We start from the raw sequence: 12,404 nt of genomic DNA on the forward strand, positions 1-12,404 counted from the left end.
CACACGTCATACCAGTAAATCTTAATATTCTTGAAGACCTCATCTATTGAAACACTTCGCAAATCTCCAAGCCCACAACTAACTTCTCTTCTTTGAAGCGCTTTGCCTACTTAATTTCATACACCAGCAGTTACTTCTTCTTGAGGCCATTTTTTCCCCAGAGAAGTAAGTTTTTATTCTCTTCTGCAAGTCACCACGGTAACTGGCAGTGAACACCAGGCATGCTGAGTGTGAATGTGGGGTGGCTGATTTAGCCTCTTTCTCTTGGACTCATAGTGTGCTCAGCCCTAATTTGAGTGCCAGCAACTTCTGTGTAGTTGTGTCAGCTCCTGAGCCTTTAGAAAGTGTCAGAATCACTAATGTTAACTCTAAATGCTGATGGTCCACATTTTATATTAATAGATGTTGAACTTGAGGCTCAGATGGGAAGTATCCAAGGTCACAAATAGGGAGTGGTAAGCCTGGGACTAGATGTTCCTGCTGCCTCCTCTATTTGTAGAATCTCAGGGACCTGGGAGGCCATCAGGAATCCATTGCCATGCGGAGGGGATGAGACACAGGTATGACCCAGGCCTTTAAAAGGCTTGTGGCCTATTGCAAAGCTTGTTGACCTTAGCATACCAGAATGACCTGGAGAGCCTATCACAACACGGATTGCTGGGGCCCACCAGAATTTCTGCCTCCTTAGGTTGAGAATCTGCATTTTTACAAGTTCCCAGGGGAAGCTGATTCTACATGTGGCCAGGTGGAGAGGACAAAGGCAGTTTTGCTCAGACGTTTCCCCTGCTTGAGCATACACTGTTGCCTTTGGTCATTTCAGCCTGTAGTGCATGCTTTTCAGAAGTCTTTATCTGAGGTAGAAATGCAGGTTGTTAGAGGTGTGTGTTTGACAGTGTAGAGTCAGGAGAGGCACCAAGGGCAGAGCACAGCAAAGCAGGAACTTTCTGGCCAGAACTTTCTCTCACTTTAACTTTTCTCTGCTTTCAGTGCCTTTCCGGCAGTTCTGATGGGACAATTCGCCTTTGGTCCCTTGGCCAGCAGAGATGTATAGCAACATACCGAGTCCATGATGAAGGTGTCTGGGCTCTGCAAGTCAATGACGCCTTCACGCATGTGTATTCTGGAGGCAGGGACAGGAAGATTTATTGTACAGACCTTAGAAACCCTGACATTCGGGTACTAATTTGTGAAGAAAAAGCACCAGTTCTCAAGGTATGTCCTGTATTTGTTTTGTGGTTAAAACTGTTATGTGTACCAGCCAAATCCAGCAAAATCTGTATTAAAACAGGAATCAGTTGTGGAGTTATAAATAAAAGAACATATTTAGATTTTTATTAGTCACCTGTAGAAGAAATTGTGACTTCTTGGGTACCTCAGAGACCAGTAGCTGTCCCACTAGCAAATCCTAGTGCGATTGCCCCACATTGCTCCTGAACTCACCTGGCTTTCCTAACCTGTCTTTTATGAAGGAATATGATAAGTTCAGGTATCTGTAAGCAGACAACACTCAACTTGAGTTGAGCAGAGCAAAGCACGAGTGTATCCACTGCTTCAAGAGGGAGGATGTGGAAGAGTGATTCAAAGAAGAGAGAACCAAGCTAGCTCATACTCCAAAGGGTTCCTATCTCAGAGTAGTCCCAATTGCTAAATCAGCATCTACTGTGTAGGGTGAAAGGGTACTTGAAAAGCCGTCCATACTGACACCTGCTGAAAGTGAACCCTGGACTGCAAATTGGCATATTGTCATATGACAAGATGTTCGGCCTCCCTGATAATCACAAAATTACACATTCAAACCATAGTGAAAAGAATTTCGAGATTTAAAATGAAGGCATGAAGATAGCACTACATCCTTCTCACAAAAATCATTCAAAAACAAGGAAAGCATGAAATAAAACTGCAAATACCCGAAAAATTAAGTGACATCTGAAACCCAAACCACAGTAGAAGAGGAAGAGCTGAAAAAAAAAGAATAGAAGTCAAATGAAACAGTTGAGGGGATGCTTGTGGCATGCGAGCACACACATCCTGTCTGAGTACAGCTCTTTTTTTTCCTTTTATTTTTTTTTCTTTTTTTCCTTTTAAAGATTTTATTTATTTTCGAGAGAAAGCAAATGAGACAGAGGTAGAGCATGAGCAGGGGGAGGGGCAGAGAGAGAGGGAGAAGCAGACTCCCCGCTGAGCAGAGAAGCTCGATCTTGGGACCCTAAAACCGTGACCTGAGCCCAAGGCAGACACTTAACTGACTGAGCCACCCAGGTGCCCCTGAATACAGCTCTTTAAAATAGGTGGCACATCGCAGAGGACAAAACCAATAGTCCTAGGGGAGTGAGGGATTTAAGGCTGAAATCAGAGCCTGTGTGCAGGAAGCAGGCTGCAAGGAGCAGACAGCAGGGAGGAGAAACACTGCAGTGTGAGTCCTGTAGCTTCCAGAATCTCTTGGCTATGGAGGAAAAGGTTCAAAAAAACTTAGTGGTGACATAACTGTGCATTACAAGAAATGTCACTTTGAACTGAAGAGGATTCCTACTTGCTAGGAGTCCAGCCTGTCCCATGACTCCAGCCTTCAGTTTCCTGGCACAGGAAGAATAGTGGATAACTGACCGTAGAGTGATTTCCTGTGCGTGCTGTATAAATGGGTATGGATATGTATTCCTATACGTGTACTATTTTAAAACTACAGAAGGCACATAGTAAACTGTTCACAGGTGTACTGTTCTTAGGTGAGGGAGGTGAATTATGTGGATACTTTGCACTTTTTGCTATGTTAGAATTTTTTTTATTACAAATATTTTCAAAGAGAAAAAGACATTTCCTTGTTATTAAAAAAGAACATAAAAACAAAAGAGTAACAAGAACAAAATTATGGTAAGTCATCCTTTTGACTGTACTCATTTAGATTCCCTAACTAATTAATTTAAAATCACACTGGAAACTTTCAGCCACTGTTTTTGGTGCGAAGTCACCCCTATTACACTTTTATAAGGCCGTGCTTCCTTTAGCAAAGAGAGTCCCTCATTATCCTATGCAACCCTAGCCTTTAGCACATACTCTAGTACAGTCAGCACACAAACACTGAATGAAGATATTGTTGTCTAATAATAATATATAGCTAGTCCTGGCAGCTCAGGAGAGTCAGCATTCCACAAAGCAGTGTTTTTGTGCTTTGTTTTCAGATGGAGCTTGATAGATCAGCTGATCCCCCTCCTGCAATTTGGGTTGCCACGACTAAGTCTACAGTAAATAAATGGGTAAGCAAACCACCGTGTCCCTGGCAAAGGTTTGTAAACATGTAGTTTGTTATCACAGACCTGCCACATACCAGTAGCAAATGTCAGGATGAACCTGACACTCAGCATGCTTTTGAACGGTGTCAAAAATCTGAAAGCCTATGTGAATGAACATAAGGATTGTACTAAAATTAAGATAGTAGTCAGGAGCCAAGATAGACATTTGGTGTCTTTAGAATAAGCAGTGTTGTATGATAATACCAATAAATACTGGCAAAATGTCTGACCTCACAAAACTGCATTTGAAAACAAGTAGCCCAGGTACAGGTTTCTCCTGCTATTGGAAAGTTCACTTTATGCCACTTCACTTCTGCAGAGGACCTATATTACCATTTTCTCTAACCAAAAGAAATCAGAAGAGAATTTTTGCCTTTATGAACTGGTGATTGCTTCTTTGTCTTTACACCATCTCAGCTTTCGAAAGGCTTCATATGAACACTTTACTTTTGTTTTTGTTTTTAAGATTTATTTATTTATTCTTTTCATGAGAAACACAGAGAGAGGCAGAGACACAGGCAGAGGGAGCAAAAGCAGGCTCCATGCAGGGATCCCAATGTGGGACTTGATCCCAGGCCTCTGGGATCATATCCTGAGCCGAAGGCAGACGCTCAACCACTGAGTCACCCAGGCGTCCCAACACTTTACTTTTGGATAGCAGGGAATACTTGTACCAACATGACTGGTACACTTGTTAAGATTCTGTTTTGTTTTGTTTTTTAAGATTTTATTTATTCATGAGAGACACAGAGAGAGAGAGAGAGAGAGAGAGAGAGGGGGGCAGAGAGAGGCAGAGACACAGGTGGAGGGAGAAGCAGGCTCCCTGCAGGGAGCCCGATGTGGGACTCCATCCCGGGACTCCAGGATCATGCCCTGAGCTGAAGGCAGACGCTTAACCGCTGAGCCACCCAGGCGTCCCAGGGTTCTGTTTTCCAAGTGTTAAAAGAAAGTAGAAAATTGTGCTTTTAGATTCATTTCCTTTCTCCTCATAGCATGAAGAACAGGGACAGAAATAGAGGGTAAGCAGAGAGAAGTCATCAAAAGTGCTATTAATTCTTAAATGTTAATTAAGGAAGATTGAAGTTTTGTTGCTTGCCAGACTATATGTGGATAACAAAAGGGAGAGTGTTTCCATTTGTTTCTATTTATACACCAAATGGGCTTTATTGGTACTTGTAAAAAACATTTTAAGTCTTGTCTAAATTTCATTTTGCCAATTTGAGATCAACATAGCTTTACCTGGAAGAGTGCCTACTTTTCCCTCCAAAAAGACAGTAATAATATTCCCCTCTTAACACTTGTTTTGTTTTTTAAAATCATGGTAGACAATTGTACTTTATGACTGAATATTTTGTGGTTGATGTTATTATTTTGGTTTTTCTCATTTGTTGTTTTTCTTGCTGCTTTAAACAGATCAGCAGGGATCTGTTTAAAGCACAAAATGATTAAAAAATTAATTTTGTTCCTTTAGACCTTGAAGGGAATTCATAATTTTAGAGCCTCTGGAGATTATGACAATGACTGTACAAATCCTATAACACCACTTTGTACGCAGCCTGACCAGGTTATTAAAGGTGAGTAAGGAAGGTAGAAGGTATTATACCTCTTACCAAGGCTAATTATAGTTACTAAGGGATTGTCAAAAATAAAGGAGATGACTTTCCTTTAAATGTAATTCTGATGTCAACAGAAGACAAGTATATTGGTTTATTTCTAATAGAAGAAAAGTATTTTTAAAATGCGATTTAGTCAAACACTATATGGTCTCATTCATTTGGGGAATATAAAAATTAGTGAAAGGGAATTAGGGAAAGGAGAGAAAATGAGTGAAAATATCAGTGAGAGTGACAAAACATGAGAGACACCTAACTCTGGTAAATGAACAAGGGGTAGTGGAAGGGGAGGTGGGGGGGGTTGGGGTGACTGGGTGATGGACACTGAGGGGGACACTTGGCGGGATGAGCACTGGGTGTTATGCTATATGTTGGCAAATTGAACTCCAATAAAAAAATTTTTTTTTAAAAATGTGATTTAGTAACTTTAAAAAGTGGACTTTCTTTGTCCAGCATCAGATTAGTCATGGTCTTGGTTGAGCCAAGAACCACTTTGTAAAATATAGAGAGAGTTGAATGTTGTCTTTTGGCACAAGGCAGAGAAAGTCATATCTGGTCCCTGACCAGACCTTCCACTTCCAGCTAGAGCACTGCTGGAAGTAGCAATTCTTAATTGAATGCTCGAGTGTAGAGTAGAATACTGACCAGTGCATTCATCTGCAGCTCCATCCATGTCCATGCTGTTACCTTTAGAATCAAATGTCCATGCAGGAGGCAAAAGTTAGAGATGGAACTGATTCAGAGATTTCCTGTCATCATTTGAACTTTTCCCAATGGGTAAAACTGTTCATCCTTAACAATTTTCCACTAGCAGGCCTTCGAAGGAGGGAGTTTTTTCATCTATAATCTGTTTTTTAAACCAGACAGTTTTTCTTTGGTTGGCCTTAAACTGCCTTAGATATAATTATATGTACATATATTACTACGTGTGTATCTTTTGACTCACCTTCATTCTGGTGGGTGAAAGGATTTCTGTTGTCACATGCCAGTTAGTAGTTACTGCCATATGGTGAATTTAAATAGAGAATAGTTTTGCTAATTTTGTGTTGTTGGTTTTTTTTTCCTTTAGGGGGTGCGAGTATTATTCAGTGCCACATTCTTAATGATAAGAGACATATATTAACCAAAGATACCAATAATAATGTGGCATATTGGGATGTATTGAAGGTGAGTATCTTTTTGTATTAAATATAAGTTATTGGATCATGTATCCCATTTATTTTTTATTATAAAATACATATGAAATAACCAGAGTAATAAGTATGTAAATTAAGATCTGATTGCATTAATACTTTAATTTCGGGGTGGATTTTTTTTTTTTTTTACAAATATTAGATAAGGCCATAGTTTATCTTTTTAAATACCTAAAATTTGGAACCATTTCCTCTGTGTTAAATGCTGCCTTACCTTACAGTAAATATATCACCGTTCCTCATCCTTGACACTATTGATATTCTGAGCCAAATAAGTCTTTGTTGAGGGGGACAGGGTAGATTGGGATCTGTCTTGTGCATTATAGGATGTTAAGCATCATCCCTAGCCTCTACTCACTAGGTACCAGTAACCGTCTTCCCTTCCACCCCCAAGTTAAGTTTTGATAACCAAAAATCTCTCTAGACATTGCCAGATGTTTAGCGGAAGGAAGGAAGAAGGAGGATACAAAATTACCCTGATTGAGAACCCCTAGATTACACAAAATAAGTTTAGCCGTTGCTCAGGATTTATAGACATCACTGTAAGCATCAGTTACAACTCTGGGTCATGTTAAGATGGTTCCCTGGGGGATAGTTAGATGTATTAAACCATTCAGCCACATTCTAAATAGCACTAAAGAATTTATAGGCAAATCAAAAGGTTTGCTTTTCTTGGTGGTGGTGGTGGTATATTTGTTCAACACATATTTCCTGGACTGAATGAATATCATGTACAGAGAACTGTGTTGAGAGTCATAGATGACAGAATGTCTGTACTGTGATCCCCTCTGGGAGGGACAAAGGTTAGGGGAATGGGAACACCTTACAGATAAAAACAGATGGATTACAAGGGTAGTTTTTGGACAAGGGCAGTTACTTACAGCTAGAGAAATCAAGTGAGCTTCGTGGTGGAGAAATCATTTAAGAAGGGTCTTATAGAACTCCAGCAGATGACTATTAGTAGGGCATTTTAAGGAAGAGGGTGTGAGTGACAGACACAGGAGGGAAGATAATGCTCATTCAGTGACTTTGAGCTTTGTGTAATTGGAGACTAGAGTGAATGTAGGGGGACACTGGGTGCAAGGGTGAAAGGTGCCATTCAAGTCATTTCCCAGAGAGTCTTGAATTCAGGCCACACAGTTGGGCTTCTTTGCTATTCCCTAAAGAATCTTAATCTTAGATCTTATTGGAGCAGGAAAAGTCCCATGCCCAGAGTGACAGTGGTCTGTGTGAGGGGAAGAAGCTGGAAGGCCATGTCTTCAGCATAATGACTTAAGGATCTAAAGGAAGAGGCAGATGTTGGATACATTATAAGAAAGAATTGAAAAGCTCTGGTGTTTTGGTTACACTCCTGGTTAGAAGAAATGTCTATATCTAAAGAATAAGACCAACAGCTTCTTTCTGAGAAGAAGAGACTGTCTCTGAATAGAAACCTTGGCCTAGAGGCACCTGGGTAGCTCAGTTGGTTGAGCTATTGAGTGTCTGCCTTCTGCTAGGGTCATAATCCTGGGGTTGAGTCCCATGTCGGGTTCTTCTTGGCTGGAAGCCTGCTTATTCCTCTGCGTGCCACTCCCTCTACTCCTGCTGGGGTGCATGTTCTCTCTCTCTCTCTCTCTCTCTCTCAAATAAATAAAATCTTTAAAGAAACGAAAAAAGGCCACCTGGATGGCTCAGCGGTTGAGCGTCTGCCTTTGGTTCAGGGCGTGATCCCTGTCCTGGAATCGAGTCCCACATCGGGCTCCCTGTGAGGAGCCTGCTTTGCTTCTCCCTCTGTCTGTGTCTCTGCCTCTCTTTCTGTCTCTCTCATGAATAAATAAAATCTTAAAAAAAGTAAATAAAAGAAAAGAAACGAAAAAAGAAACTTTGACCTGAATAACACTTTCCCTCTCAGTGGGGCAGGTGTACAAGAAGTCATATAATGAAGCAGTTGCCTGGTGAGCATGGTTGGCAGAACAAGAGGCTTTATTAGTTGAGTGGAAAATTAAATTACAGCAGACTCCAAAAGTCCAGTTGGTTTTTATTATGATAGAGATACACTTCTCATGGGACTAAAGACTCATGTTTGTTTCAGAGAGGGGTCCTGTGGAGACTGGGAGGAACCAGAGCAGCCCTGAGGACCTTGTCAGCAGGAACTTTGCTACTCCACCACTGCGTAGCCCTAGTTCTGCCCTATGTCTGGGCTTCATGCTGCCCAGCACCTGATGCTCTCCAGAACATAACAATCTAATTGGGCCAGGCTACTCTTTCAGGGTGGGCTGAATGGCTTGGGGGTCTGATATCCTCTCTTGGGCGAATTAGCCAAAGCCTTGGTAGAGTCCTGCTGTCTGAATGGGAGGCAGCTCTTAGATGGGGCACTGACATGGTCTGTTCCATAATTGACTTTTTTGTGTCCCTAACAGCTTTTAGTACCTAGACACTAGACCCTGGAGTGTCAAGATCAAGTGATTGGGCATAATGGACATGACATTAAACAGAAGTAGGGAGTCAGGAGTATTTAGGAGCATAGGCTCAGAGTAAGATAGAGTTACATTCTGATCTTGGCTCTGCTAGCGACTAGCCAAGTGATCTCCAGAACATGCTGAACCTCTCTAAGCCCCTGTCTTTATTCCTAAAATGTGGGTGGCACCTATTGGTAAGGTTAAGGAGACATTCGAGAAGTATTTATCATAGTGGCTGACATATAATAGTTAAGAGACTGTTATACTAATGCAGGTGAGAGATCAAGTATTCATCTGGACTAGGATGGAGAAAAAACCAGAATGATGAGAAAGATATTTAGGCCTATGGTTAAGAGGGAGCTTGAATAAAAGGAAGTATAAAAGAAAGCAGCAGAGTGAGTCCCAGGTTCCTGGGTCAGATAGTTTGATAAGTGATGGCAGGGGGCGGGGGGGGTGGTGGATGTAAGAGGAAAAATGGGTAGTTTGGAGAAGGGGACATGCTGAGAAAGACAATGAGTTTGAGTTTATGTAAATGTCTAGGTAGGTATGATGTCATGCACCAGTAAATGAGATGGGCTGGAGAGACTGGCTCCACAGTCAGCAGCTCATTGATTATAACTGAAGTGATGGGAGCATCAGAGTTTGCAAGGGATACATCTATACTCAAGAGAGAAGAAACCAGCCATCACCCTTTTAGGAACTGTTAGAAAAGAGGTGGATAATAAAAAGGGGTTGGAAAACCAAGAGCCAATGGTGGCTCAAGACCTAAGCAAGCATTTCCAGAAAGGGCTTGTAACCACAAGTTGGCACTGGCCTGCAGAGGAGAGTTCACGTCTGATTTGGAATGTAACGTACCTGGGGTTTAACCAGTAGGGAGGATAGTGTTCAGGACAGTCTTAAGGGAGTCCTAAGAGAAAAAGCCAGATAGAGTAGTGATTGGGAGGTAGGGAAGCAGTCTTTGAATGAAACTTGACTCTCAGGAGGTGGGCAGGAAGAGGCAGTAGTGAGAAAGGATATAGGGATGGGAGGATGAAGCAAAGGTCTTGTTTTGGTGTTTGGGTATTTTTGAGGTGGGAGGAATTGGAGTGTGTTCCACTACTCATGGGGAGAAGCCAGGAGAGACATGAGAGGGTAGATGGTGGCACCAGGTCCCCAAGAAGTGAGGGGGTCCAGAGCAGAACAATGAGGGGCACTTTTTTCCTTCTCCAGGAAGAGTGGTAACACAGAGTTCAGGGGATTTTGTCAAGGCTTCTCCTGTTGAGGAGTCCTGGGCTGAGGCAAAGTGAGGGAATTGGCAAGGCCAAAGATTTGCTGCGATGTTGTGGGGAACTGACTTTGGAAACCCCAGAGACCCCAGGTAGCAAGCAGCAGTGTTGCAGTTGGAGATTGTATGTTTATGGTAGAAATATTAGCAAGGATTTGAGAGGCCTAAGTGGATGTCAGTGTCATCCAAGATGTTTTTAGACTCCATTTTATTTAGACACAGATGTGAAAATGTAAAATTTTGAATACCTGAGTCAGAATCAGTTCACCACTTGTTATTGATAATTATCATACTTTCTTTATTACTGTATAGGCTTGTAAAGTTGAAGATTTGGGCAAAGTGGATTTTGAAGATGAAATTAAGAAAAGATTTAAGATGGTATATGTGCCAAATTGGTTCTCAGTAGACTTAAAAACAGGGGTAAGTTAGCACCTGATATTTATACAATTTGGAATAGTTGAAAGATTCTAATACAGTTCAAAATTAAGTATTACTAGTTATAGAGTCCTATGTTTTTAATTGTGAAAGCAGTACATTTTTCATCTTAATACTTGTAAAATGAATTTTAAAATGCATTTTGGGGGCACCTGGGTGGCTCAGTGGTTGAGCATCTCTTTGGCTCAGGTCATGATCCCAGGGTCCCGGGATTGAGTCCCATATCAGGTTCCCCACAGGGAGTCTACTTTTCTCTCTGCCTATGTCTCTGCCTTTCTCTTTGTATCTTTCATGAATGAATGAATGAATGAATGAATGAATGAATGAATGAATTTTTTTAAATGCCTTTTGGTATCCCAGTAAATTAAATTGTAGTTGCAGTGAATCATTTTGGGTCTGAATCTGCAGCTTAGCACTTTAATGAAATAGTACAGATAAATAGGGCCTTAAAGACTTATTTGGAGAATGTATTGAAATTAAGGAACGCCACTAACAGTTTTTTCTTTTGACAGATGTTGACTATTACTTTGGATGAGAGTGATTGTTTTGCTGCTTGGGTTTCTGCAAAAGATGCTGGCTTCAGCAGCCCTGATGGGTCAGATCCAAAATGTGAGTTTATGTGTCTTCTCTTCCCTTCCTCCTTCCAAAAATGAAGGATCGAGTCCCACATTGGCCCCCCTGCATGGGGCCTGCTTCTCCTCCCTCTGTCTGTGTCTTTGCCTCTCTCTCTGTGTGTCTCTCATGAATAAATAAAATCTTTAAAAAAAACAAAAATGGGGGGGGGGGGTCTTGATTTTTCTCACAATCTGTGGTTTAGCTTTAATAAACACACAATACACTTTCTGCCCTTAAGCCTTTCTGGAAATCTGTTAGGAAAACTGAAGCTAAGAAACAGTTCTGTTTTATTTTTTTTAAAGGAGATATAATTGACATAACATTATGTTAGTTTCACATGTACAACATGATTTAATATTTGTATATACTGCAAAATGATTAACTGCAAAAGTCCAGTTAATATTCGTCACCACGGTACATAGTTACACAGTTTTTTCCCTTGTGATGAGAACTTTTAAGATCTACTCTCTTAGCAACTTTCAAATATGCAGTACGGTATTATTAACTATAGTCACCATGCTGTACATTATATCATATTTGTTTAATGGAAGTTACTTATTTGTTATAACTGGAAGTTTGTACCTTTTGACTCCCTCCATTTCCCTATCCCTTGCCTCTGGCAATCAGCAATCTGTTCTCTGTATCTTTGAATTTGGTTTTTGGGTTTTGGTTTTGGTTTAAGATTCTATGTATAAGTGAGATCATACAGTATTTATCTTTCTCTGTCTCACTTCTTCCACACAGCCCTCAAGGTCTACCTAAGTTATCACAGATGGCAGGATTTTGTTCTTTTTTATAGGTGAATAGGATTCCATTGTACATACATATATTTTTTCTTTATCCATTCATCCATTGATAAATATTGATTGTTTCCATATCTTGGCTATCGTAAATACAGCTTCAGTGAACATGGGGGTGCATATATCTTTTCAAGTTAGTGTTTTCATTTTCTTTGGGTAAGTACCCAGAAGTAGAATTGCTAGATAATATAGCAGTTCTGTTTTTAATTTTTTGAGGAGCCTGCATACTTCGTTTCCACAATGGTTATGCCTGTTTACATTCCCACCAATAGTGCACAAAGGTTCCCTTTTCTCCACATTTTCATGAACACTTGTTATTTTTTGTCTTTTTTGATAATAGCCATTCTAACATGTGTGAAGTGATAGCTTGTGGTTTTGATTTGCATTTCCCTGATAACTAGTGATGGTGAGCATTTTTTCATGTACTTTTTGGCCATCTATATCTTATTTGGAAGAATATCTATTCAGATCTTCTGCCCTTTTTTTTTTTCTGAAGATTTTATTTTTTAATAGTATACTCAACGGGGCTCAAACTAACAATCTCAAAATCAGAAGTTGCACATTCCTTTGAGCCAGCCGGGTGCCCTTTCTGCCTATTTTTTATTTTATTTTATTTTATTTATTTTTTCTGCCTATTTTTTAATTGGATTGCTTGTATTTTTCCTGTTGAGCTGTATGAAGTTCTTATATATTTTGGATATTAACCCCTTATTGCCTTTTCATTTTATTGATGTTTCCTTTGCTGTGCAGAAGCTTTTT

The 12,404-nt window shown here is 40.4% G+C and overlaps 1 protein-coding gene across 2 annotated transcripts in view; it reads left to right on the forward strand.

Annotated features, from left to right (window-relative positions):
• WDR48 (WD repeat domain 48) overlaps positions 1–12,404 on the forward strand; it is a 49,297-nt gene that overhangs the window by 25,752 nt on the left and 11,141 nt on the right. For both annotated transcript variants that reach the window (XM_026000984.2, XM_072726501.1), the window contains exons 8-13: positions 988–1,212; positions 3,177–3,251; positions 4,759–4,861; positions 5,970–6,067; positions 10,108–10,215; positions 10,743–10,839. In XM_026000984.2, the coding sequence (XP_025856769.1) occupies positions 988–1,212; positions 3,177–3,251; positions 4,759–4,861; positions 5,970–6,067; positions 10,108–10,215; positions 10,743–10,839 (706 nt within the window). The remainder of the gene's footprint in view (positions 1–987; positions 1,213–3,176; positions 3,252–4,758; positions 4,862–5,969; positions 6,068–10,107; positions 10,216–10,742; positions 10,840–12,404) is intronic.

The sequence above is a fragment of the Vulpes vulpes genome, chromosome 11, assembly GCF_048418805.1.
Source record: "Vulpes vulpes isolate BD-2025 chromosome 11, VulVul3, whole genome shotgun sequence".
Classification (NCBI taxonomy): Eukaryota; Metazoa; Chordata; class Mammalia; order Carnivora; family Canidae; genus Vulpes; species Vulpes vulpes.